The 27395-nt window shown below is 31.7% G+C and overlaps 1 protein-coding gene and 1 long non-coding RNA gene across 2 annotated transcripts in view; one reads left to right on the forward strand and one right to left on the reverse strand.

The window, feature by feature from the left end:
- Positions 1 to 23153, forward strand: part of LOC127735583 (pyroglutamyl-peptidase 1-like) — a 33939-nt gene extending 10786 nt beyond the window's left edge. The window contains exons 3-5 of the mRNA XM_052245828.1: positions 17884 to 18050; positions 20110 to 20342; positions 21082 to 23153. Coding sequence (XP_052101788.1) covers positions 17884 to 18050; positions 20110 to 20342; positions 21082 to 21235 — 554 coding nt within the window. The 3' untranslated portion in view covers positions 21236 to 23153. The remainder of the gene's footprint in view (positions 1 to 17883; positions 18051 to 20109; positions 20343 to 21081) is intronic.
- Positions 1208 to 11840, reverse strand: LOC127735592 (uncharacterized). Its single transcript, XR_007998506.1, has 4 exons — positions 11295 to 11840; positions 9079 to 9247; positions 4692 to 4788; positions 1208 to 2437 (listed from the first exon to the last, which is right to left on the reverse strand). It is a non-coding gene; the product is annotated as an uncharacterized LOC127735592 (long non-coding RNA).
- Positions 23154 to 27395: the final 4242 nt, after the last annotated feature.

The following is a 27395-nucleotide window of genomic DNA, read 5'->3' on the forward strand; positions in this document are numbered from 1 at the left end:
CCATCATTGTCAAGAATATGTAATGAATGTGTATCCTTATCAGGTACTATGACATTGTCTTTTGGTGTTGTCACTATACTGACTGGTCTGAATTGTTTGTCCTTGTTGATCTCTGTATGTCCTGTATATGTATTGATTATATTCCCTCCCTGTCCTAACACCACCACTCTACCACTGTCACTACCAGGGTGACAATCTGCCACATGTATATTACCATTACTTGTACTGGTTATAATCTTTGGGTAATTAAATATAGGTTGATTTTGTTGATCTAATGTTCATATACAGTCTTATGTTCTCCCTTCTCATTCATCACAAACACAGCTCTTCTTCCTAGTTTCTCACTATAACCTCCTACAACTACTTTATTACCACTGGTAATGTGGATGGCAGTAGCAAGGAAAGGCTTCACATTATATACAGTATCAGTCAGTTTACCAGTGGTAATATTCAGTTGTTGTAGTTTGGATCCACCAGTTGACAAGAGGACATCATCTGATTGAAGTATTGCCATGCCATAGACTTCTGTATTTAAACTTGATAATACTTTTAGTTTATTTCCATCAGGTTTAACTCTCTTCACTTCATTGTCGATATCACAAGCTATCCACATTGACATATCCTCATTTATACAAGGACATAGATATGTTACTACTGAGAGATCAGTTTGAAATGTTTTATTAATAACCGTATTAACAATAAGCTCCATTGGTTGTCTGACATCACTTTGTAATACTCCAACATTAGACTGCATGACCTCCCCTGGTATGAATTTAGGAATAGTATTGTAAGTGTCTGTTGTTTGTACTGTAGGGACAGCAATAGACTTTTCCATCTTTCTGATATTGTGGAAAAATTTAGAAGCATCTGTACATAGGAAAAATTGCAACATATGTTTTCATATGTTTAACATATGTTTTTCATATGTTTGAAAACATATGTAAACATATGTTTAGGCCCGACATGAAAACATATGTTTTCGAACATATGAAAAACATATGGAAAACATATGAAAAACATATGTTTTTAAAATCATATGAAAAACATGTTTTTCATACATGTAAACATATGAAAAACATATGTTTTTCATATGTTTTTTACAAACATATGTTTTTCATATGTTTTCATACCTGGCCTAAACATATGTTTTCATATGTTTGTCCCAAACATATGTTTTCATATGTTTGGCCCAAACATATGTTTTCATGTGATTTTATCTTGGTCTTAAATATATATTTTTTATATGTTTTTAATTGTTCAAATGCATTTATTTTCTCATAGATTCTAAACATGGTTTTTATATATATGTATTTTTTTTGCGATAGGTTTTTAAGGGTAATGTTTTGATGTTTTTTAATATGTTTTTCTTTAATTTGTTATCTTTTTTTTTCTGTCAGGAACTAATTTTGAGTGTAAATACTTCATTGTGATGAGTTGTTGCTTTAAAAAGTAAAAAACCCAAATTACCAAATTCCACAGAAAATACATGGCAAAATCAAAAGCTCAAACAAATAAAAAACAATAAGTGCTCCATAATTTTTATATAAAGTAGAATTTTTTTTTATTAAGTTGTTGTCTCTTCTATTTTCATATTTTTGTCTCTTTGACATACATTGTACCATATTTCTATTGTCTATATTCTATTTTCATATGTGTGTCTCTTTGACATACCCCATTTCTATTGTCTATATTATATTTTCATATGTGTGTCTCTTTGACATACTCCATTTCTATTGTCTATATTCTATTTTCATATGTGAGTCTCTTTGACATACCACATTTCTATTGTCTATATTATATGTTCATATGTGTGTCTCTTTGACATACTCCATTTCTATTGTCTATATTCTATTTTCATATGTTTGTCTCTTTGACATACTCCATTTCTATTGTCTATATTATATTTTCATATGTTTGTCTCTTTGACATACTCCATTTCTATTGTCTATATTATATTTTCATATGTGTGTCTCTTTTACATACCCCATTTCTATTGTCTATATTATATTTTCATATGTGTGTCTCTTTGACATACCCCATTTCTATTGTCTATATTATATTTTCATATGTTTGTCTCTTTGACATACCCCATTTCTATTGTCTATATTCTATTTTCATATGTGTGTCTCTTTGACATACTACATTTCTATTGTCTATATTCTATTTTCATATGTGTGTCTCTTTGACATACATGTGTACTCCATTTCTATTGTCTATATTATGTTTTCCAATGATGTATGTGATATTTCTATTGCTATATCACCATACACAGATATGTAATTGTCTACACTGCTGGCTATTACTGGTGCATGTGTATGCAGCTGCTTTTTGGAAATATCCTGTATGATTAAGAAAGACAACTAGATTGACTTTGAGCTCAATATTGTATTAATCAAAAATTAATGTTCTTTGGTTCTGTTTCTTTACTTTTCAGTTCCTGCAAGTAGAAATAAAAGAACAGAGTTTCAATGTCCACCTAGTTGCACATTTTTAGCTCACTTGGCGTCTGTCGTCGTCGTCGGGATTCGTCGTTAACTTTTTACATTTTTAACTTCTTCTATAGAACCACTGAATGGATTGGAACAAAATATGGCATGAATGTTCCTTATGAGGTGCTGACCAAGTGTTGTTACTTTGTTGCCGATCCATCATCCAAGATGGCCGCCACTGGGGGACTTAGTTTAACATAGGACTCTATGGGAAATACATACAAATGTCTTCTTTTAGAGAACCACTGAATGGAATGAAACCAAACATAGCATGAATGTTCCTTATGAGGTGCTGACCAATTGTTGTTACTTTGTAGCCGATCCATCATCCAAGATGGCCACCAGCAGGGGGCTTAATTTAACAAAGGACCCTACGGGAAATACATACAAATGTCTTCTTTCAGAGAACCACTGAATGGAATGAAAGCAAACATAGCAATATTAAACCAAATTTGGCCTCAAACATTATTATAAGTATCTGTTATGATTTTTATATGATTTCAAAAACCCAAGTAGAGTGAGGTGAGCGACACAGGCTCTTGAGAGCCTCTAGTTTGTCTATCAAGGGGCAATATTAACATGATTAAAAAAAAACAACATGTTTTTTTGTTCTCAAAAATATTTATAAATAAAAAATGTGCTTGGGGGAAAAAAAGGGTTCTTTTTCTTGTATACTAAATATTTCAAACTGACCTTCAAGGGCATTACTATAATAGTATACTATAAGTTTAATAAAAAAAATTGAGAGCATTTACGAGGCCATTTTCAATAAATTCAATATTTCCAAGAGGCATAACTCTTTTGAAAAAATTCAATCGGCCATCATTACAACTGCCAGTTGGACATCTACACCTTACAATAATTCCATACACCAAATATAGTAAGTATAACTTATTGCTTATAATACCTGAGATATTGACTTGACCACGAAAACTTTCTGACAGAGTAGACAGACACTAGCTATAGGACCTTGCAAGGTACCCACATACTAGGTAAATAGAAATATCCTATTACCATGATTACTATAAATAATATTAATAAGAGAGAAATTAACATTACAAAAAAACTTTAACCACAGACTGAACCTCAACTTTAGGACAGCGACGCCGCCCCTGGCAGAATCTAGGATCACTGTCTCGCTTTCATGAAATAAATTTGCAAGCTTGACAAAAAGCAGAACATGTATTTCAGAAATTGAAATTCTATGCAATTATAAATACTTATATGCTGTTATGGTCCTACATATTCTTGTGTGTTCAATATTTGGCACAAAGTCATGCTTTCTTAGACTGTTTGAAATGACCAATGTTTTGTTGTTACATTAATTGATTAAATCTGTTGAAGGTGAATTGATAGATATTTTAGTTTGGGAAAACATAATTTTTGCATCTTTTATTATTTTGTTATTTCTTTTTAAGTGCTTGTTGATGAGTCCAGCCCTTTCAGGATGATTTTGACTTTTGTTTCTTATGTTGGGTGCTGTCTGCCATACTGTGTGTAGTTTTATTTTTTTCATTGGTTCACATTTTTTCATCCTTATACAAGTTATAGCCATAATAGGTTACTTTATGGTATGGATTTTGATCATTGTTTATGGCTGTACAGTGACCAGCAAATGTTTACATCTTCGTCCTTTGGTTTTTTAATTGATAGTTGTCACATTGAGAATCATACATGTACCTCATCTCCTTATACATGTTATATCTATATGCTGGTTCATAAAAAATCTTAAAAGGAAATTATTCAATTGTTATATGTTTGAAAACTCTTTCCTATAATGCAAAAACAATAATTGATTGATTTTTCTAGCTTATTTTAATGTTCAGTGGCAAATATTTTATGTATATTCAAGACGAGAACAACTTTTAAATATACAATTCATAATACATTGTAATATAAGCAAATGCTTTATCTTAACTTCTGACATCTCATGTGTGTGTGTGTGTGTGTGGAGCAGAAGAAGGATTCCTTGATAAAATTGAGAATGGAAATGGGGAATGTGTCAAAGAGACAACAACCCGACCATAGAGCAGACAACAGCCGAAGGCCACCAAATTGATGCATACTTGACATCAGAAAGACATAAATAAACAACAGTATACATGGTATACATGCTGTAACATGTACAATTACCATTGAAAAAGTTTTAAATAGAAAACATTAAATTATTTAAATTAACTGCAATTCTACAGATGAACTTACTTTGATACCAGTTCTTTTTGCCTGACATCCGCACCTACATGTACACCAGTGATTCTAATACTGCACTTTCCTTTCATTTGGTAACCATGGTAACAAGCTAAAATTGTAAATCTTAATTTAATCCAGAAATCCAGACAAAAACAAGATAATTTTTGTAGACGTAGTATGAACTGTTGCTCACTAATTTATATTTTTACTTTTGAGTGAATGGAAACAAATATGTAACAAACAACAAAAAGATCAACAGTGTAACTAATATTAATAATATATGTACAGCCTAAGCCCGTCTCAGTATAGAATGAACTTTTTCTAATATAAAATGATCTATTTTGCTGTCTACAGTTTAAAATAAAATGCTCCCCAGGGCGCAGCTTGATAAGACCAACAGATGGGGCAAGTATTGACACACTATTCAAGCTTGATACAGCTCTGAATTTGGTTTGAGATTAAATATTTGACACAGCATACATGGCATAGGTTTCTGACACAGAATGAATGTGGTCTAAGAACTTAAAAATTTTAAATTAGACATTTACCTATTATGGTCCAATATCCTAAATCTAAATACATGGTTAGATTCAGCATATAAAAGAACCCCAAGAATTCAATTTTTTGATGAAATCAAACAAAGTTTAATTATGGACCCTTTTGACCTCAATGTGGACCAATTTGATAACGGAGCCCAAAAATCAAAAATCTAAATACATGGTTAGATTCAGCATATCAAAGAACCCCATATATTCAATTTTTGTTATACTCAAACAAAGTTAAATTTTGCACCTGATTTGGACCAACTCAAAAACTGGGCCCACAATCAAACTAAGTTTTATATTGGACCCTTTGGACCTTAATGTAGACCAATTTGAAAACAGGACCAAAAATTAAAAATCTAAATACACGGTTAGATTTGGCATATCAAAGAACCCCAATAATTCAATTTTTGATGAAATCAAACAAAGTTTAATTTTGGACCCCGATTTGGACCAACTTGAAAACTGGGCCCAAAATCAAAAATCTAAATACATGTTTAGATTCAGCATATCAAAGAACCCCAAGAATTCAATTTTTGTTAAAATCAAACTAAGTTTAATTTTGGACCCTTTGGACCTTAATGTAGACCAATTTGAAAACGGAACCAAAAATTAATAAAATGCTCCGCAGGGCGCAGCTTGATACAACCGCAGAGGTCGAACCCTGAACAGTTGGGGCAAGTATGGACACAACATTCAAGCTTGATACAGCACTGAATTTGGATTGTGATTAAATATTTGACACAGCATAGGTTGCTGACACAGAATGAATGTGGTCCAAGAACTTAAAAAATTTTAAATTGGACATTCACATATTATGGTCCAATATCCAAAATCTAAATACATGGTTAGATTCAGCATATCAAAGAACCCCAAGAATTCAATTTTTGATGAAATCAAACAAAGTTTAATTTTGGACCCTTTTGACCTCAATGTGGACAAAGTTGATAACGGGGCCCAAAAATCAAAAATCTAAATACATGGTTAGATTCAGCATATCAAAGAACCCCATATATTCAATTTTTGTTGAAATCAAACAAAGTTTAATTTTGGACCCCGATTTGAACTAACTTGAAAACTGGGTCCATAATCAAAAATCTAAATACATGTTTAGATTCAGCATATCAAAGAACCCTAAGAATTCAATTTTTGTTAAAATCAAACTAAGTTTAATTTTGGACCCTTTGGACCTTAATGTAGACCAATTTGAAAACGGAACCGAAAATTAAGAATCTAAATACACGGTTAGATTCGGCATATCAAAGAACCCCAATAATTCAATTTTTGATGAAATCAAACAAAGTTTAATTTTGGACCCTTTGGACCTCAATGTGGACCAATTTAAAAACGGGGCCCAAATTCCAAAAACTAAATACACGGTTAGATTCAGCATATTAAAGAACCCCAAGAATTCAAGAATAAAACCCCATTGAAATTGGTCAAGAAATAAGCAATTTATACGAAGTATCTTCTTTTGCAGTATACTGTGCAATTAAATATTTCTTGCTGTGCAATACTGTACAATTGACAATTTCTTGCTATTGCGCAATAATGTGCTATTGGATATTTCTTGCTATTGCGCAATACTGTGTAATTGAAGATTTCTTGCTATTGCGCAATACTGTGCAATTGAAGATTTCTTGCTATTGTGCAATACATTGTACTGTGCAATTGAAAATTTCTTGCTATTGCACAATACTTATTATATAATAATTTACACATCCTGTTTGGTGTGTATCTCCTACCATATCATTATTATTTGCTTTTAAATATAAATCAGAAATAACCAACTTAAAATGGAAAATTTTAAAAGAAAAAAAAAAAGGAAAAAAAGGAAAAAAAGGAAACCCCCCCCCAATTTTTTTGAACCCCCTTATGATTCATCAACTCAAACTCAATCCCAGCCTTCCCTTTGTGGTATGGTACCTTGCAGTACAATTTGATAGAGATCCATACACTTGAACACAAGTTATTGTCTGGAAACTAGAAAAATGTGTTTTTTTGCCCCTTTTTGGCCCCAAATTCCTAAACGTTTAGGGCAATTACCCCCAAACTCAAACCCAGCTTTCCCTTAGTGATATGGAACCTTGTAGTAAAAATTTCAGAAAGATCCATACACTTACACACAAGTTATTGTCCTGAAACTAGAAAAATGCTTATTTTTGGCCCCTTTTTGGCCCCCAATTTCTAAACGTTTCAGCAATTACCCCCAAACTCAATTCCAGCGTTCCCTTTGTGATATGGAACCTTGAAGTACAATTTCAGAAAGATCCATACACTTACACACAAGTTATTGTCATGAAACTAGAAAAATGCTTGTTTTTTGCCCCTTTTTTGGCCCCTAATTCCTAAAATTTTGAGGCAATTACCCCCAAAATCAATCCCAGCATTCCTTTTGTGATATGGAACCTTGTGGTACAATGTCAGAGAGATCCATACACTAACACACAAGTAATGTCTGGAAGTTACAAAAATGCTTATTTTTGGCCCCTAATTCCTTTACTGTTGGTACCATATCCCCCAAAATCAATCCCAACCTTCCTTTTGTGGTATTGAACCTTGTGGTAAAATTTCATAGAGATCCATTCACTTAAACTAAAGTTAGAGTGCGAAAACCAATGTGTCTTCGGACGACGCCGACGCCAACGTCATACCAATATACGACCACAAAAATTTTTTGGCGGTCGTATAAAAATCTAAATACACGGTTAGATTCCCAATAATTCAATTTTTGATGAAATCAAACAAAGTATAATTTTGGACCCCGATTTGGACCAACTTGAAAACTGGGCCCAAAATCAAAAATCTAAATACATGTTTAGATTCAGCATATCAAAGAACCCCCAGATTTCAATTTTTGTTAAAATCAAACTAAGTTTAATTTTGGACCCTTTGGACCTTAATGTAGACCAATTTGAAAACGGAACCAAAAATTAAAAATCTAAATACACGGTTAGATTCCCAATAATTAAATTTTTGATGAAATCAAACAAAGTTTAATTTTGGACCCTATGGACCTCAATGTGAACCAATTTAAAAACGGGGCCCAAAATCCAAAAACTTAATACATGGTTAGATTCAGCATATTAAAGAACCCCAAGAATTCAAGAATAAAACCCCATTGAAATTGGTCAAGAAATAAGCAAATTATACAAAGTATTAGAAAAGTATTGTTATTGCATGGCCCCTAATTCCTAAACAGTTAGGGTCATAACCCCCAAATTCAATTCCAACCTTCCTTTTTTGGTATTGAACCTTGTGGTACAATTTCAGAAAGATCCATACACTTACACACAAGTTATATTGTCTGGAAACTAGTAAAATGCTTATTTTGACCCCTTTTTAGGCCCTTAATTCCTAAACTGTTAGGACCATAACCCCCAAAATCAATTCCAACCTTCCTTTTGTGGTTTCAAACCTTGTGTTTAAATTTCATTGAGATCCATTCACTGAAACTAAAGTTATTGTCCGGAAACTAAGTGTCTTCAGACGACGCGGACAACAACCACGACGTGAAACCAATATACTACTGCAATTTTTTTTGCAGTCGTATAAAAAACAACAATTAGGCCTTAACTCTTGATATTTAGTAAATCTTGATTTCCTGTTAAATAGGCAAAATTGTTTAAATACACCATTTATAGGCATGTTGTGGAATCTCAATAAATACTTATATAGATGATTGCTTTACTGGTTATCGATAGAATTAATATTTCAAAGTGAAGTAATTCCTGTATAAATAATTTATCCAAGACATTACTGGTATATATAATAAACCGTAGGTATACATTTTTTGTACATAAATATTACATGAATAAACAAAATATTTAAACAAAGTTATCCTTTTCATTACATACCTCTCATCACAAAATAATTATTGCCTGCTGCTCCTTATATGCACTTAAATCAATATGACAATCTATGAATCCATTATATAATCTAGAAAGCAATGCCTCAAATGAATTCTGTTCTGTTGCTTAGATTCTTCTACTTCTTGAAGTACAAAATGTACTTTCATTGAAAATGCTAAAAGAAATAATGTATGACATGTACAAATGTATAATAAAATGAAGTTACAATATTAATATATCTGCCAAATTTATTGCTTTAAATTTTTTTATATGACAAAATTGGCTTATTTTGATCTTTTAAAACAAGAACAACAGATCTAGACTTGCCCTGAAAAAAAAATTAACTATATAAAAAGTATTTAAATGTTCTAATCCATCTTATGTTAATTGTTTATTAAATCCATATGACCGTTGTATGAAGTGATGAATCAAAGTGGTTAAATCTGCTTTGTACAGATCTGATGTCAGATGAGTTAAGCCTTTTCACACCACTATCCCAGGTTAGGGAGCTACCATTTGATTTAGACGGGGGTGGGGGTAGGATGAAAAAGTTTGTCCTGCATTTCCATTTTTCCACTCTATTCAGTCCTGTCTTTTTTTTATTTATAGTTTATCCTGACTTTTGTTTTACATCAATTGTCATCCTGCCTTTTTTGGGGGGGCAAGTGTCTCATCCTGCCTTTTTTTCAAATTTCATCCTAGACCCCCCCCACACACACACACATACAAAACAAATTATAGCTCCCTTAAGGGGAAGGTTTGGCTGCTTTGGCACCAATAAACTAGTCTGACTCCACCACATCCTGTATGTGCCTGTCCCAAGTCAGGAGCCTGTAATTCAGCGGTTCAAGTTGTCGTTTGTTCACTTTGTTGCTGTATATCATATTTGTTTATTTGTTCCTTGTTTTGTTTATAAATCATTACATGTATCAGTCTGTTAGTTTCCTCATTTGCATTGTTTTACATTTGTCATTTTCATTTTAAAAATGTCTTTTATAGCTGACTTTGTGGTATGGGCTTTGCTCATTGTTGAAGTCATCTTGTACCATAACTTATTATACATGTATATATATGTAGTTGTTAACTTTTATGTCATTTGATCTCTGGTGGAGAATTGGACTCTTCTCATTGGCAATCATACATGTACCACATCTTCTTATTTTTATATTCACATTAAAGTATATGTAAAGTAGACCATTCATGCACTCTAGGGTCCACTTCTTATAATGTACAAGGTGATAAGACCTGCCGCTGTAATAGCCTGGGTCATATTTTTCAGCTTTCAGTTTCAGTGTGGAAAACTATCAGAAGTATAATACATGTATGATAAGGCTGAGAATTACTAGATGTTTATTGTTATAGTACTCAGTAATAGTAGTCTCAGACTCAGGATAATTAAGGCTTATTGTACTTGTCATATACAAAGCCCTGTAATTTTCTTAGTTGCAAGTCTTGTTTTGCCTTAAGTTAACATAACATAAGGAATTTGAGCCTCAGATTTAAGCTTTAATCAAATGTGATGATTTTCTCGGTAATGCTAGAATGTGATTCTTGTCCGCTCCAGCATGTCCTGGAATCACTCATAATTAAAATTTGGAAAAGGTGACATGTACATTATTACCTACGCAATGTATGAAAAGGTATATATACATTTTTTAAATCTAAATTAAATGAAAAGGGGGAGTAATTGATCCCCAGGGGCACCCTTATCTATTAATTGTAAAATAGCTACTAATTGCTAAAGAGATTATAAAGTCGTCTGCACAGTGTCATGGTTTTAAAACAACTGACAAACAAATACAAATATCACACACCATAAGACACGATTATACAGGTCTGCATCAGTTAAAGTAATTAAGTTCTGTAGTGACATTAGATAAACAATTTCAATACATTACATCAAGTATTTGATGTACACCCCCCCCCCCCCCCCCCCCCCCCCCATTTTTTCCAAGTTTGTCTTATTGTCTAAAGGGTTTACAAATTATATGGTTATTTGGGATGTATTTGTGTCTTAATCTTGTAACATTCTCATTATGAAATATAAACAGATAAATAGATAATGAAACGGATTACCCAATGCAATTATATTTATATTACAATATCGTTCTCAGACTCAGGTTTACAAATATCTAGTCAAATAGTTTTTCGTGAAAAATAAAGCACACACATCTTCCTGCTTTTATTCAATAATTAAACAAAATGTGCATAATAATATTTACCTTTCGTTGTGCTTTTAGGGTACGTAAAACTATCCATCAAAACAAAAACACTTTCGCTGTTTCGTTGCGTTGACTTTCTATAGATTCTAAATTTTCTATGTTTCGTTCCCCGGTTTCTTCCAGTTTATCGACAAGTCACCCATTTCAATTTATCTGTTTATAATAAATTTTGATTCACCATTTTGAAAGTTCTTTGTATCATCTTATCTCTGTCCATTCAAACTTTTTAAATGACAACAGTGATCGCGTGAGCGTCCATGGATTTGGCGTCATAGAATAAAAATCTGTAACGGTGATAAGATTTCCGGGTTTCCGTATTCGACGTACCATGCAAGCTTTCGTACATTTACGTATATATATATATATATATATGATGGTCTGGAATCAAGAATGGGGTTTAAGAATATAGAAAATAATGACAAAAAGTGCAAAATAAAGAAAAAAAAATAAAGAACAGATACTAAAAAAAGCAGAAATACAGTATGGAATAAAGAATCATAGAGAATAATGGGATTATTGATAAAAAAAAAAAGAATTGAGAACAAATAACAAACTAAATAAAGAATATTTATTCATATTATTATTTAATATTTATAACTCATTCATTTATTTTACTTTATGTTCCATTCAGAATTAGATAGTTCTGCTGTGGGGGTCACATAGCCTCAGGCTGAGGGCTGACATGCTTTTATCATCATGATGATGTGGGATTTAGTGGGAAGAGTAGAAAGTGCACTTTCCTGTTTGAGAAATACACTATATAGATAATGAATGTGATAATTAAATGACAAATTTTGACATTTTCTCAAAACATTTTTTTTAAATGTCCTTTAAAACATATGAAAACATATGAAAATCATATGTTTTTCATATGTTTACAAACATATGTAAACATATTTTTTAAAACATATGAAAACATATGTTTGCTTCCATATGTTTTCATATGTTTCAAAACATATGTAAACATATGTTTGTAAACATATGTTTTTCATATGTTTGGGACAAACATATGAAAAACATATGAAAATCATATGTTTTTCATATGTTTTGAAAACATATGAAAAACATATGTTGCAATTTTTCCTGTGTATTGTTTATAAAATCTTTGATCTCACCTTTGTTGTTTTCAACGCCTTGAATAGACTCAATTATGACGGCAAGATCACATTCAATGTGTTGTAGAACACTTTTACTAGTTTTGTCTAATTCCCTTTCTAACTGTTGAAAGTAATTGTCAATTAATGTTTTCAAAGTTTTCTGATAAGAAAGAATATCTTGCTTTACTTTCATATGCTTCGAGTTTTCTGTTGCTTTAAGTCGGCTCAACTGACCCTTTTTGGTGATCATGCTTGCTTTGCCGTTTTCTAATTGATTTTGTCCTTTCTTCAATATGTCTATTTTCATTTCATATGCTTCACTTATTTCAATTAAATCATTTGCATGTTTCTTGTGAAATTTTGACACACACGTCGGACAAACAAGACTGTCACACTTTTTGCAGAAAAGACAGGAAAATTGTCTGGAATGGTCACTACATTTAATGTTAGTAAAATTCAATTCCTCATCATGACAACCAACATCCTTTATATCTATGATCTTATGATCAATTGCATTTCTGAATTTCAGATGTATTTTATCACAGCAGATATTACACATTAATAGATTACATTCTATACATTTCCATTTGATAACTTTGTCAGTTTCACACAGTTGACAATTGATAGGTATTTGTCCTTTTTGGATGGACTTGGAAGACGCCATTATTAATTTCTGTCTTATTCTTCTGCCTTATTTGCATTACCTATTATTATTGAGATTACCAAGTGAATTTAAATGTTTTTTAGCTACCATCTATATATATAAACTTGATGAATGTGTAAATAGATTGTATATCCACTTCTAAACTTATTCAATGATATAACCTTGAAGTTAATGTATTGACTTGGATGAAAACAATGTGATATTTTATGTTTAAATTAATATAGCTTTTCAACATGCAGACTTTTTTTTAGAGTGGGGTTATTTCTCCCTTTTTTTATATGAAAACTTAATTTATTTGTTTAAAGCTGGAAATAGTATACTCATTTATAAAAAATATACAAAAATGTATATATATATTATGTCCTAGTTTAAAGAATGTAAAAAATATGATGGTATTAGGCTTACAATTCGAGTTTTCATTGTATTTCCAAATGCATGCCTACATTGATGATGGGATAATTGCATCTTTCTTTTTGGTTCATTGTTTGAAAGGGATTTAGGATTAATTACCTTAAGTTTTAGATAAATGGTTTATTACTAAAAAGAACCTCATTCAAATTCTTTAAAAAGTAAAGCTAACTTATAAAAACTAATTGTGATAGCATAAGGCAGGTTAGCATTTTTATATTTCAAAATAAACAGATAAAAAAGGATCAAACCCAGCATTTTTTTATTCCCATATTTCCCAGGTCTGACTTATATTTCCTTCTTTCCCCTACTATTTCCATAAATTTTAACCCATTGTGACACACTAAGGCCCTTACTATAATTATGTTTTACTAAATTACAATTTTCCTTTCTGAGAAAGTGCAAGCTACTTGTTGGCATCTTACTCATTTTATGAGGCATATTTTACAAAGCATATGTTAGTTGATTAATTATGGCTTTAATATAAAATCTATTGTCTAATCTAATGTCTTTACTAATCTACTAACAAAACCAACCAAGTAACATGTACCTGAAAATAATATAAACAAAATTATAGAAAACACAATAGTTAACAATCTAATCCTTTTCTCTTTTTATTAGAAATGTTGATGTCCAAATAATAAAGAAAATAACGACCATTAAAATGTGATAATATCAAGTAGTATTTATCTGATCTTTCTTCTTCTTTTTGATGTTGTCAGTTACACCCTTTACAAAAGGCTTGAATGTAGAAGTCATTTTTCAAAACAACGTAAAATATCTTGTCCCGAAGCACCATGCTTTGTGAGAACATTGGCGATTTGTTCATTAGTCTGAATCCATTTAAGTTCTGTAAGCTCTCCACCCTAAAGTAATTGCTTTATTGCATTGATCTCCACTCTCAATCTCTTCTCTCCAACAGGGTTATCAGAGTATATTGCATGATTAAGGTCCTTGTTGTCAACAAAACAATTCACTGCAATATGCTTCAAATTGTTCCCATTATGCATTAATTCTTTAAAAAGAACTGCTAAAGATATTACACAATCTACACCATCAGCTAAGGCTAAGGCTTCACTTGCCAAAGTACTATGTACAACCCTTCGTAATTTCTTAGACTGCCAAGTGATGGGGTTCACTTTACCACCATCGCCCATCAAAAAGACAACATAGCCACATGGGCTTCCACCATCTGGAAGATTTCCAAATGAAGCATAAGTGAACAACATAAATTTCACATTTTGTCCAAGATTCTGAAAATGCAGTGAAACAGGATCATTTTGCACCTCCCTTACTATCTTATTGACTTTCTTAAGATCTTCAATTGTGTTAGTTTTAATTTTTTGATGAAATGGCAGCAACATCAAAAGTAATGTCTGGACGTGTTTGTCTGGCTAACCATAATAATTGTCCTATTTTTTACCTCAATAGAGTCTGATCTGATGGTGAAAGGGGAGAAGTTTCACTTTGTCTTTATCTATTAAAACAGTCTTCAACATTCTGACATAGTCCTTCTGGCTGAGAACAATATTTTCAGTATCTTGGCTGAGATATAGACCCTAATATCTGAAAGATTCACAGGATTCTTTCCCTACCTTGAACAGATCCCTAATCCTGGATACAACACTTCCTCAAAGGAACTGGATCCTGCCAAAAAAAGTCATCTACATGAACTGCTAAGACACCAGTCAAACATTTTTCATCATTCCAATAGAATACTGCTTAATCAATCTTTGACACTGTTCCTCCACAATCTAGCAATGTTGTTTTAACTTTTTCATACCACTTTAGGATGCATCAGCAAGACCATATACACACTTGTTTAGGCACTAGACTTTACCATTTGCTTTAGCTTCTTTGGGAGGTCTCAAGTAGACTTCTCTTTGCATCTTCTCTCCTTGAAGGAAAGCAGTTTTGAATGTCCACTGAACAAATTGATCATCTTTTATTTGCAATAATTGACAAAATCAGTCGTAGAGACTGCTTTTCACATGCTGGAGAGTTCTTTGGTATCTCATCTAGGCGGTCTTCTTCAAAACTTTTTGCTACCAAGCTAGATTGGTAGCAAAAGGTTTTATATGAAACTCATTCTCCAATTCTTTCATAGTATAAACCCACCTTGTGGATATACAGTTTTGACCATTGTCCTCAACTTCTTCATGCACATTGTGCTTTCTCCAGTTACTAGTATCCAATTCTGTCTCTTTAACATCGCTAAAATCAATATCACTTAACAGTATATCATTATTCTCGCTATCTGACTGGTTTACAACTTTTAAATCATTAATTGTTCTTAGATCAATTGATATCTGGTCACCTCTAATATTTTCTGGCTGACTGTATTCTATATTCTACTATCTCTTCTTATCAGTTGTAGCCTTTCCTGTCCTGCCTAAAATTATTGCTTCTCTTGTATTATTTTCACCAGGAATTTTAAAATTCACCATGTGATCCTTCTTTAATTTCATGCAATCATTTGCCTGTGACTAAGCATTATGTTCCATATTTTCCTCATGTATACCATTTTCTACCTGATTTTCCAAATTAAGGCTGTCTCTATCATCAGATTCAGGACTATCTTCACCATTTAAACTACCATTCTGGCTACCAGCATGACTATCACTTCTATTATAACTATCAGCAACACTGTCGTCTGCTGATCCTTCACCGTTTTCTTGGCCTTTATCATTGTCAGTATCATTATGATAAAGTTCTTCTTCATCACTCTCATAATATGCTAGGTCATGATGAACATCTGATTCAGTGTTGTTGTTATAGGTTGCAGCTTGTGACTTACGCACAGGAGTTGTGTTTGCTGTATGTATATGCGTATACTTTTGTTTTCTTTCAACATCAATGTCTCTTTTAATTCTACGTTCATGTGCACGCACATATGTTCCTCCATATCTTACAAAAACAACTACATTATCTTGACCAATGACCCAACCAGGTCCTTTTCACTGATTGTCTTGAAGGAAGAAAACTATGTCACCATTTTTGAATTTTTCTCCTGAAGACCGGATTTGCTTACGGAGTGCCCTTCTAACTTTCGCAGAGGATTCTGCTACAATAAAAGCTTTTCTAGCTTCATGTAAGCTTCGTGTAAGCCAAATAAATGCTTTTCCATAATATTACTTATTGTAACTTCTAATGCAGAAGGTTTTTTAACTATAGATGGTGGCATGTGTGGGTTCCTTCCAAAAACTATTTGATATGGACTATAGTCATAGACATTCAAAAGACTGTTTTTAGCATGAACTGCCCAACTGGCGGCAGTCTCCCATGAAAGGTTAGAGCTCTCTCTCATTTTATTGATTGTTTCTGTAAGAGTTCCATTGTGTCTTTCCACTTCTCCATTGGACCATGGACTGTATCCTGCTGTCGCTTTTACTGACATGTTCAAATTTTCTGCCATGTCTCTAAATATCAGTGAATTAAATTCACCTCCATTATCTGTGTAAACACCAACTTCAGGTACACCAACCCATATTTGCATGAACTTGTCTACAATAACTTTAGAATCATTTCTTCTGATGATTGCAGCTGCACTCTTTCACAAGTTTCCTTGTAACGACAAAGCTAGACCTATCTTCTTCTTGTCAAGATGAGTCACGAGTTGCCATATTTTTACCTCATTTTTCCATTGTTGATAACTTTTATCTTTGGTCAAACCTGGTGGGTTCTTGTAACTAGGTGCTGTTGCAATCTTTATTAGCTCTGCTACCACTGTTAGTTGATTAATTATGGCTTCAATATAAAATCTATTGTCTAATCTAATGTCTTTACTAATCTATAAACAAAACCCACCAAGTAACAAGTACCTGAAAATAATATAAACAAAAAATAATAGAAAACACAATAGTTAACAACATAGTAGATACAACTAAATAATGATATAATTCTGTGATCCGATATTCCTGCATGGAGCAATTCATTGATTTATGAAGATTCATTATTTAACTAGAGCAAAAACTGGATGAGTAATAATTATATGAATAAAATCACTGTTTGAAAATGTAAGAAATATAAAGGTGGCAGTCATAAAAAGGAAGAAAGACAGACAATACCATGGAAAAAAAGAAAAAAAGAGATGAAAATGCATGCAATAGTTCAAAAGGACTAGTAGCAGACAAGTAAAGATTGAGCAACAAGAACCAGAAGAAAAAACTTAGAATGAACTCAGATGCTCCTTAAAAGAAAGCAATTTCCTGTGAACTAGTGGTACATACTGTGTTGCTCCTTAAAAGAAAGCAATTTCTGGTGAACTAGTGGTACATACTGTGTTGCTTATGACAGTTAAAATATGCTAGATACACGGCGAAAAAAGGGTGCACAGGTTGACTATTGAAGTGAAATATTGTTTACTTGTTAAACGCAATATGGTCACTTTAAATACAATTAATTTTAGAAAATTTTATAGGATTTGGACCATTTGGAGTGCACACAGTAAATGCCAGTTGGGTGGCAGTTCAGGAATTAGCCAAAAAATCTATTCCTGGTGTTATTATAGTAATACGGGAAATTCCTGTTGTATATGAAACAGTTAAGAAACAAGTTCCACAACTCTGGAATGATGTCAATCCACAGGTAGGTATGAAGCGAGTGAATTATAGATACATAGTTGTCAACTTTACAAACTAACAAAGTTGTAGAACTCACCTTGGAAATATTTTCTAGTTGTGCAGCTTAATTACTAACGTGTAATATATTTTTTACAATACACATTCAAATGAATCCATATTTTAATTAGCCGAAACAACATTTCTAGTAGCCTGGGCTCTCTATAAAGTGTGAACATACAGTGTTTGGAATTCAATTTGTGGATTTTTACTACTTAAGGCTTTGATAAATATAGGTGGAAAAAGGAGATTTTATATTTGTTTCTTCAAGGTGACAGATTTAGCTCCTTTTCAGAATACGGATCCTAGAGGGAGATTTCAAAATATTTGAGAAAAAAATGGGAGGCTCCCACTGCTATATGGAGGCTGAAGGATATACTATTATAAATGTTAATGTATAAAAATATTTTATGTGGAGTAAAATTTTAAAAAAGTTCGCCATGTTCAAACCTTTTTAACTTAATTTGAAAAAAAAACTTAAACACGAAAGGATTAAGATGATACCAATGATGGTCCAATGCCAAATACCGGTATATACAATTACACTAACCTCAGGTTCAAGCTTCAACAAGAAATGCCATATACCGATATATACAATTACACTAACCTCAGGTTCAAGCTTCAACAAGAAATGCCAAATACCGGTATATACAAGTACACTAACCTCAGGTTCAAGCTTCAACAAGAAATGCCAAATACCGGTATATACAAGTACACTAACCTCAGGTTCAAGCTTCAACAAGAAATGCCAAATACCGGTATATACAATTACACTAACCTCAGGTTCAAGCTTCAACAAGAAATGCCAAATACCGGTATATACAATTACACTAACCTCAGGTTCAAGCTTCAACAAGAAATGCCAAATACCGGTATATACAATTACACTAACCTCAGGTTCAAGCTTCAACAAGAAATGCCAAATACCGGTATATACAATTACACTAACCTCAGGTTCAAGCTTCAACAAGAAATGCCAAATACCGGTATATACAATTACACTAACCTCAGGTTCAAGCTTCAACAAGAAATGCCAAATACCGGTATATACAATTACAATTACCTCAGGTTCAAGCTTCAACAAGAAATGCCAAATACCGGTATATACAATTACACTAACCTCAGGTTCAAGCTTCAACAAGAAATGCCAAATACCGGTATATACAATTACACTAACCTCAGGTTCAAGCTTCAACAAGAAATGCCAAATACCGGTATATACAATTACACTAACCTCAGGTTCAAGCTTCAACAAGAAATGCCAAATACCGATATATACAATTACACTAACCTCAGGTTGAAGCTTCAACAAGAAATGCCAAATACCGGTATATACAATTACACTAACCTCGGGTTCAAGCTTCAACAAGAAATGCCAAATACCGGTATATACAATTACAATAACCTCAGGTTCAAGCTTTAACAAGAAATGCCAAATACCGGTATATACAATTACACTAACCTCAGGTTCAAGCTTCAACAAGAAATGAATTGGTATAACGCTCTAGAAATGCCAGGATAGAGATTGAGTGAAAAGATTTTACATTCTTTATAACATATTTCATTCTGTTATTAATCTCGTCAATAAACAGCACAGAGAATTGGTATGAGCTTAAATGCCAAAGAGTTTAAAATTTGGTGGATGGGAGGAAACTCTATGTTTTTAATGCAGGCTATAAAGATTATTGATTATTGGCAAATTATTGGAAGTTACATTCTAGTAAATATTGTATTTTATATAAATTATAGCTTTTCTTATATCTTAAATGCAAGTAATAGCAATAAAGTAATAAAAGTTATTGAAATTCAAATATAATTTATACACATCTTTCAATCAAATATAGCAGTAAAATCATATTTTAAAACAACATGCAGTTAAGGCTTCTGGTGAGCCTCGCTTTTCGTCCTGTTTCTAAGGCTCATACAAATAAATTTTATAATTTCCGACAATGTACATATATTGTATATATATATATTGCTATTTAGGTTTTTATTACATAATGAATTAATTTATGCATAATTTTTAGCTTGTTATCCATGTGGGTGTTTCTAAAGAAGCCAATGCTATAACACTGGAACAACAGGCTCACAATGATGGTTATAAAAGACTGGATGTCCTTAAAACTTGTCCTTCAAATAATTGTTGTGTGGAAGGAGCTGATGAATGTTTAGTGTCCAGTATAGATATGGAAAAAGTTTGCAGTGATGTGAATGGTTCAGGGTTAAAGGTCAAAGCAGTTGTATCACATGATCCTGGAAGGTAAGAAAGTTTTGAAGTCACCATTTCTTTTTAAATATACCTGAGATTAACTTTATATTAGTAATAGCAAATATGGGGTACATGTCCATTTGAAAGAATCTCAACACACAAAAAACACCACAAAATCATCTTTTATGTATTTTTTCATTCTCTTTTTATACCATATTAAAGAATGAATGCCAAAAAAACAATCTGCAGTATGTCACCACAACTTATGCCCTATAATGTTGAAAACTCTAAAGAGCATGTTAATCTTTGGTATTAAAACCATGACAGACCAATAGAAAAACAAAGGATATGGGGTATACATCCATGACACAAAATCAGTACATGCACAGCAAAAAACACACAAATAAGCAAAGGAACAGTGCTTTTATTGCTGTTCTTCATCTCACAGTGTTGCCTTCAACATGGAGCAAAAAAAAAAAAAAAAAATCTCACCTCGCTGCAAGTTTAAGACAGCTCCTAGCACCGGCTACAGCGGAATTCTTATAAAAAATTATTTGGATAGACTTTGTAAGATGTAACACCACCAAATCGGGCCTGGTCGAAAAAGAACATACTGGAAAGTACTACATATTTAAAACAAAATAGTTCCTACCCATAGATGTAAATATAAAACTATGTAGAACATATTTTAGTAGTTAAGGTATCAGATAGTATTGTTTCTACACATTATAGTTGAGCATTTCTATTGTTCATCTTTTTCCTTCTTTGAAAGCTTTTTTTTCTGTTTCAGATATTTATGTGATTTTTCCTACTTTGTATCTCTTCATATAGACAGATCCAAATCAGCATTTATACATGTTCCGCCTCTGGGAAAACCATATACTGAACTAGAATTGGCAGATGGATTAGAACAAGTTATACTGAGCATGCTCGGTCAAATTTGATGTAGATTTCATATTACTTTAGATTATTTGAACCTATGAAATATAAATGTATTTTGATTCATGCCAGTATTTTTACTCCGAAGAGAATGAATGATAAAGCTGCCCTTTTAGACTCTGATTTTGAATATTCAAAAAGTACTATATATTATTTATCTTTGAAATAAACTTTTTTTTACATTCACAAGACATTGGTAGCCTGTCAGATATTAGTATTTGTAATTTTAATTTTGTTTTACATTATGTTTAGGGCTTCAAATTTGTAGCGTTCTAATGCAATACAATGTACTAATAAAACTGCCGGTCTTCAATAGACAGGTGTCTATACAATATGCCAAGTTCAATAGACAGGTGTCTATACAATATTCCAAGTTCAATAGACAGGTGTCTATACAATATGCTAAGTTCAATAGACAGGTGTCTATACAATATGCCAAGTTCAATAGATAGGTGTCTATACAATATGCCAAGTTCTAAACAATCCTGAATATACATTTGCACAGGTTTGGGAATTAGTGGACATTACATTTGGGCTAAAAAAAACTTTCTACCACCGTAATTTCTGGGATCTCTGCTATATAAAACCATCTGATGAGTGGCAGGAACGAAACAGCTTAATTGTTAATCTGGGCTTATGTTATGTAATGATATTTCTTGCGCAAATGTAACAATTTTTCGTGCAAATGTAATGCAAATCCAAGCATATGTAATGCACCCACTATTGACACCCAATCCTCCAAATAATGAAAAAATTCGTAAGGGTTCCACGGAACCCAGTGTCTCGCCTACTTTTGCTGTTAATCGCAGGCTCAACAAAAATGAGGAAAAAAATTAATAAAAATATTCCTCTCTATACTATCTTTTGATTGTAAGTGGCTTCTGTCCAAGTTTGGTAAAAATCCAGGATAGTTTATGAATCTAATAAATATTTTATTTCAAGGCTCCATGTTGAAGACCGTACTTTGACCTATAATGGTTTACTTTTATAAATTTTGACTTGGATGGAGAGTTGTCTCATTGGCACTCATACCACATCTTCTTATATCTATTTAAAAACTTAAACTGCAGACTGTATGTAATGCTAACTGGAAGAAAAACTAAGTCCATTTATAAGTAAAATACCGAAAAAAAGGACCAAAATTTTTTAACAAAATTTCCTTCTAGATACTAGCTTTTAATCATAAACAAGCTTCTGTCCAAGTTTGGTACAAATCCAGGATAGTTTAAGAAAGTTATTAAAATTTGAAAAACTTTAACCACAGAGTGAATGTAATGTTAACTGGCAGAAAAACTAAGTCCATTTATAAGTAAAATACAGAAAAAATGGATTTTTTTTTTTTTTAAATTTACTTTTGAATATTATCTTATGATCATAAACAAGCTTCTGTCCAAGTTTGGTAGAAATCCAGGATAGTTTAAGAAAGTTATTAAAAATTCAAAAACTTTAACCAGAGTGAATATTTGTGGACGATGACGACAGAATGTAGGATCGCTATGTCTCGCTTTTTCAACAAAAGTCGAAGGCTCGACAAAAATGAAGATATGACATTCAACACTTACTTGCCTCCTTCTTTGGATTTATTTGATACAAATTGTTCCTTTTGATTTATAAGATCAGGATTTTCATTTCTGTTTATATAAGTAAACATTGGGGTCCAAATCTTTGTTGTTTTGCAAGTACAGAATTCAGATTTTAAAGCTGTATTTGATATATACATGTATTAACTAAATTGCCATACTATTTTGTTCTAACTGTACTTTATATAGAGTACAAAAGTACCAAGGATTATGGGATATTCATGCCCCTAAACTGAGATTCCTTTGAATATTTATAATTATTATAGCAAATATTTTTTATATGGTTACAACCACATCTGTTATGGTCAGTATCATGATAAATCAAATAAAGTTGTGAGGTTCATTTATCTCCCTTCTGAATAGTTGTACTGATACTGTTTTACTGCAAGCATATATATATCATAGGTTTGAACGTTGTTTTCAATTTAGATTTGTTTATATTTTTTCGTTTGGGCTTGTATTATATTTGCCTTCGGGTTTATATGATCCGTTCATCCTATTTCGACTCTTTCAAAATTCAAGAGTCTATCCTAAATTGAGGTAAATTATATGGCCTTCCAAATACCGTTTCGATTCCTAACATCACTGAAGAGACATTAATTGTCGAAATCCGGATATGGTGTACAAATTTTTGCACCTCATGTTTGCGGTATACCATCTTTTCCGCAAATTTATTGTTGTCTGTTTGGTAATAAATCAATAATAAGATCCATTTTGTTACATCTGGTGATCCGTTTATTTGGCAATCGCCAATGGCAGTCAGCAGGGTTTAAGAACATCAGTTGTTCGACCTGCTAGTCAAATGCGTTTTGTTAAAATATACTTTTTCACTTTTTTGGTCTTTTGGAAAATGTTGTTTGTGTTGTATTTAGACCCCTCTACCAAGAAATTTGTTTTGCATGCACACGTATAAAAATTGCGGTTTTTATCCAACGCAATCATAGGTTTGAACATTGTTTTCAATTTAGATTTGTATATATATATATATATATATATATACAGAGTAGCCTTTTCTAGACTCTGGATAATTTAGAATTTGACATACAGTATAAACATCTGTCATTTGTTGATAAATATATAAATTGGCTGAAGACTGTATTTTGACCTCTAAATGACATTTAGTTATTATTGTCATTGGGTTGCTGTCTCATTGATGTTCACCCCATCTCTGTTTTCATGGATAATTTATCTAATTTACACGATGGGCTATAAATGTGTAGCTGTAGATGCTTTGTCTTGTAAAGACACCTATTTCATGTGATTTTCAATGTCCCACCTCAAGGTGGTTTTGTTTTTGAAATGATCTCAAAATACTTCTTGACAAAAAGATTTTTTTCTACTTTTATATAAAGATTGTTTTAATTCGATATGGCTTTTTAAAAGGAGCTGTGCTAAGAAAGGTAAATATATGCTGAATAAAATATTCCTGAAGTTTAATTACCTCCCCTTGTTGAACAATATGCTTTTTCACATTGTATACCATCTGTATAAGTTTCCCTGAAATCCATTAAATGATTTAATAGATCAACATCATTTGATCGATTGATTGATGTTTAATGCCACTTTCAACACTAATAGCTATTTCCTGGCAGTCAGTTTTTATTGCTGGAGGAAGCTGGAGAGCATAAGAGAACAACGACCTTCGGTCCAAGATGTTGGAGTAGACAGAAATTTTCAAGTTCAATTACTTAAAAACACAACATGAATATGTCAAATATATTTTATTAAAAAAAAAGAAGCAACAGAAGTAAAGAAAGATAGCTTTTCTATGTAAAACAAATAATTACATATAAAGTAACAAAATGATTCCTCCCTACTTTCACATTAGGAGTTTGAACATTCAAAATAAGTTAAAAATTAACCAAAACAATGAGTTAATGTTGTGTGGTCATAACAACAAGAAATGAACATTCAGGAAAATGAGTAATCCTTTATTATAGGACTACTGAGTTGATAGGGAATACTTTTTTCAATACATATCCATTAACCTGCAAACATTTTAGAACTTAGAAATGAAAATTTATATAGGAAATAGAAATCTTCACAAATATGGCCATAAGATGACAACAGAACCTTCACGCTCAACTCAGAAGAAAGCATTCGGGTATGAACAAAAAATCCTGGTCTGTAAAATATAAGAAATATGGTATTTATTTCTCTGTACTGTGAAAGATTTCCCCCTATTCAAATCTTTTTCAAAGTGAATAGATTCAAGGGTATAGCATTATACATTAACCAATATGGATACATCAAATTGTCTTCAAGATCTCCAAATTTTCCTAATCAAACTATTCAGTTGTTAGATTAAATAAAAATATTTCTAACAACTCATCGATTCTGGTCATCCAAATGCTGTTTAGTTACCATATAACATGACTATGAAATGAAATGTAGGCCTTCTGCACTGCTGCCTGACTAGAAACTGTATGTATAAAATATGTCATGATTATCAGATCAAAAATATTTGTTTAAGTACTAAAATACAATATCAGTAATCTACCATTTACTAACTAATGAACAAAGGTAATAAACAATAGCCTGGAATCCTGGCCCAATCTAGCTTTGCGTGACAAGTTGAGCCAGGAACACAGACTAAATAAACGGTAGATTTTTAATTACCTCCTAAGCATATGTCATGGGGAGATAACTTACTTTATTTTTTTCATTATGTCTAATAGCTAATACTTAATTGTATAACATAGATATTAAAGATAACCAGATAATGTGAAAATATTTGAATGATGGTATTTTGCAGAATTTGTTTCATACAGGTTTAGTCTCTTTTTATGTATTGTTTCGTAGACTTCTTTGTCTTTACCTCCTCTTTTTTTATTGTCACCCTTAGACGAATGAATTTTGAATGTCCCTTTGGCATCTTTCGCCTCCTTTTTCAAGTTCCCTACTTTAATTCATTAATGTACAACTAAATCCACTTATTATACACTTCCAGAAAATAGATATAAAGATGGCTAAATAGTACAAAATAAGATATGTTAAGAACCCTTTCAGTAGTAGTATTATCAGACTTTGTAATGATAAGTTATGTTGTTGGTAATTTTAACTAACCGTATTGTCTTATATTCAATCTGATAACACTTCTGATTAAAAAAACTATTCAGTGAAGATAGAATACAGTTCTTGTTCACTAAAATGGTAAAGCTTTAAGGAGACTAAACAAGGGAAGGGATTTTATTCATTAAGCAACTCTCAACTCTTTATTCATTTGTGAAAAATATTGATAATTCTTACTGTCCTCTATATAAATGTTTCCCTTTGTTGAAAGATTGATATAGTAATAGATAAATAAATTTGTTACTTCTTTAATCAAATAGTTCCTTTTTTTATACAAAAGAGTAGCAATAATTTTTTATCAAACTAAAATTGTAAGTTCGAAGGGCTCAATTTTTATCTCTTATGTTGAAACCTTTGTAATCGGACAAAAAATAATTAAGACTTATTTTTGAGTTATGTGATATAACAATTTTAAAAATATTAAGACTATCCTCAGAAAATCTGTATTCTGACATTTTTTTCTTCTAGTTTTAAATTAAATGATTATAAAATTATGAAAACAAATTGAAAAATACAATTCAAAAATATATCCATGTTGAATATTGATGGTAACAAATCTCTTTGAGTGCATATACAATCTTGGCAGTTATAACTTAAAACTATCAATTAATCACTATTAAGCTAAAGGACTATGTATCTATATGATCTTTTTTATTACTTACTATATGAGCAATTTTACTAAAAAATCTCTTTTTTCAGTGAAGAAATAACCTACATTATTTGTTTTTAGTTCTTCTTAGGCTCAATTTAAAAAAGTAATATGCCATTTTGTGAATTCATGAACAAACATGGATAAAATTTTGATGAAAATTGAATGAAAGAGCTTTCAGTAATAGAGAACTTCACAAAAAAAATTACATCTTCCATTTATTGTATAAACATTTGGAAAATATATTTGGTGGTGATGTCTAAATGCATACAATAGTTGTTTTATGACAAAAAAATAAACAAACAAAATATGAAAACGGCAGTAAAGTTTATGAAGAGTTGTAAGTCAAAAGTCTTTCATCAACTGATAACATCCCCCAAATTATATGTATATATCTATCACAATTATAACCATATAGTCCCTTGAAGATATATGTAGATTGAACACTTTAAATATCTAAATATACCTAATAATTATAGATGAATATTAAAAATACCACTTATGTCAAGGCTATGGGCCTTCATTGCATTATTGCAAGGTGTGAGCACTGCAGTTCATCACTGCCGAGTATCTTGAACACTTGAGAACACAATTAAAAAATAAGTTTTGTTGATATTTCTTTTAAACTTAGTTGTGCTGTGGTTTGTTGTCTTGTGTACAGAAATTTTTTTCTTTTGGAATACAACAACATCTTACCCAAAAATTCTGGTTTTGTTATTTTTCTCTGTCAATTTTCACATAAAACAAAATTCAAGGCATCTAAAAAAGACTATTTCAGTCAGAAAATTGAGTTTAAAAAACTTTTAATTTACAAAATAAAAATGTATTCAGTATTTAAATTCAAGAATGTGTTTAACACATAGA

This window comes from Mytilus californianus, unplaced genomic scaffold (genome assembly GCF_021869535.1).
Source record: "Mytilus californianus isolate M0D057914Y unplaced genomic scaffold, xbMytCali1.0.p SCAF_3, whole genome shotgun sequence".
Taxonomy (NCBI): Eukaryota; Metazoa; Mollusca; class Bivalvia; order Mytilida; family Mytilidae; genus Mytilus; species Mytilus californianus.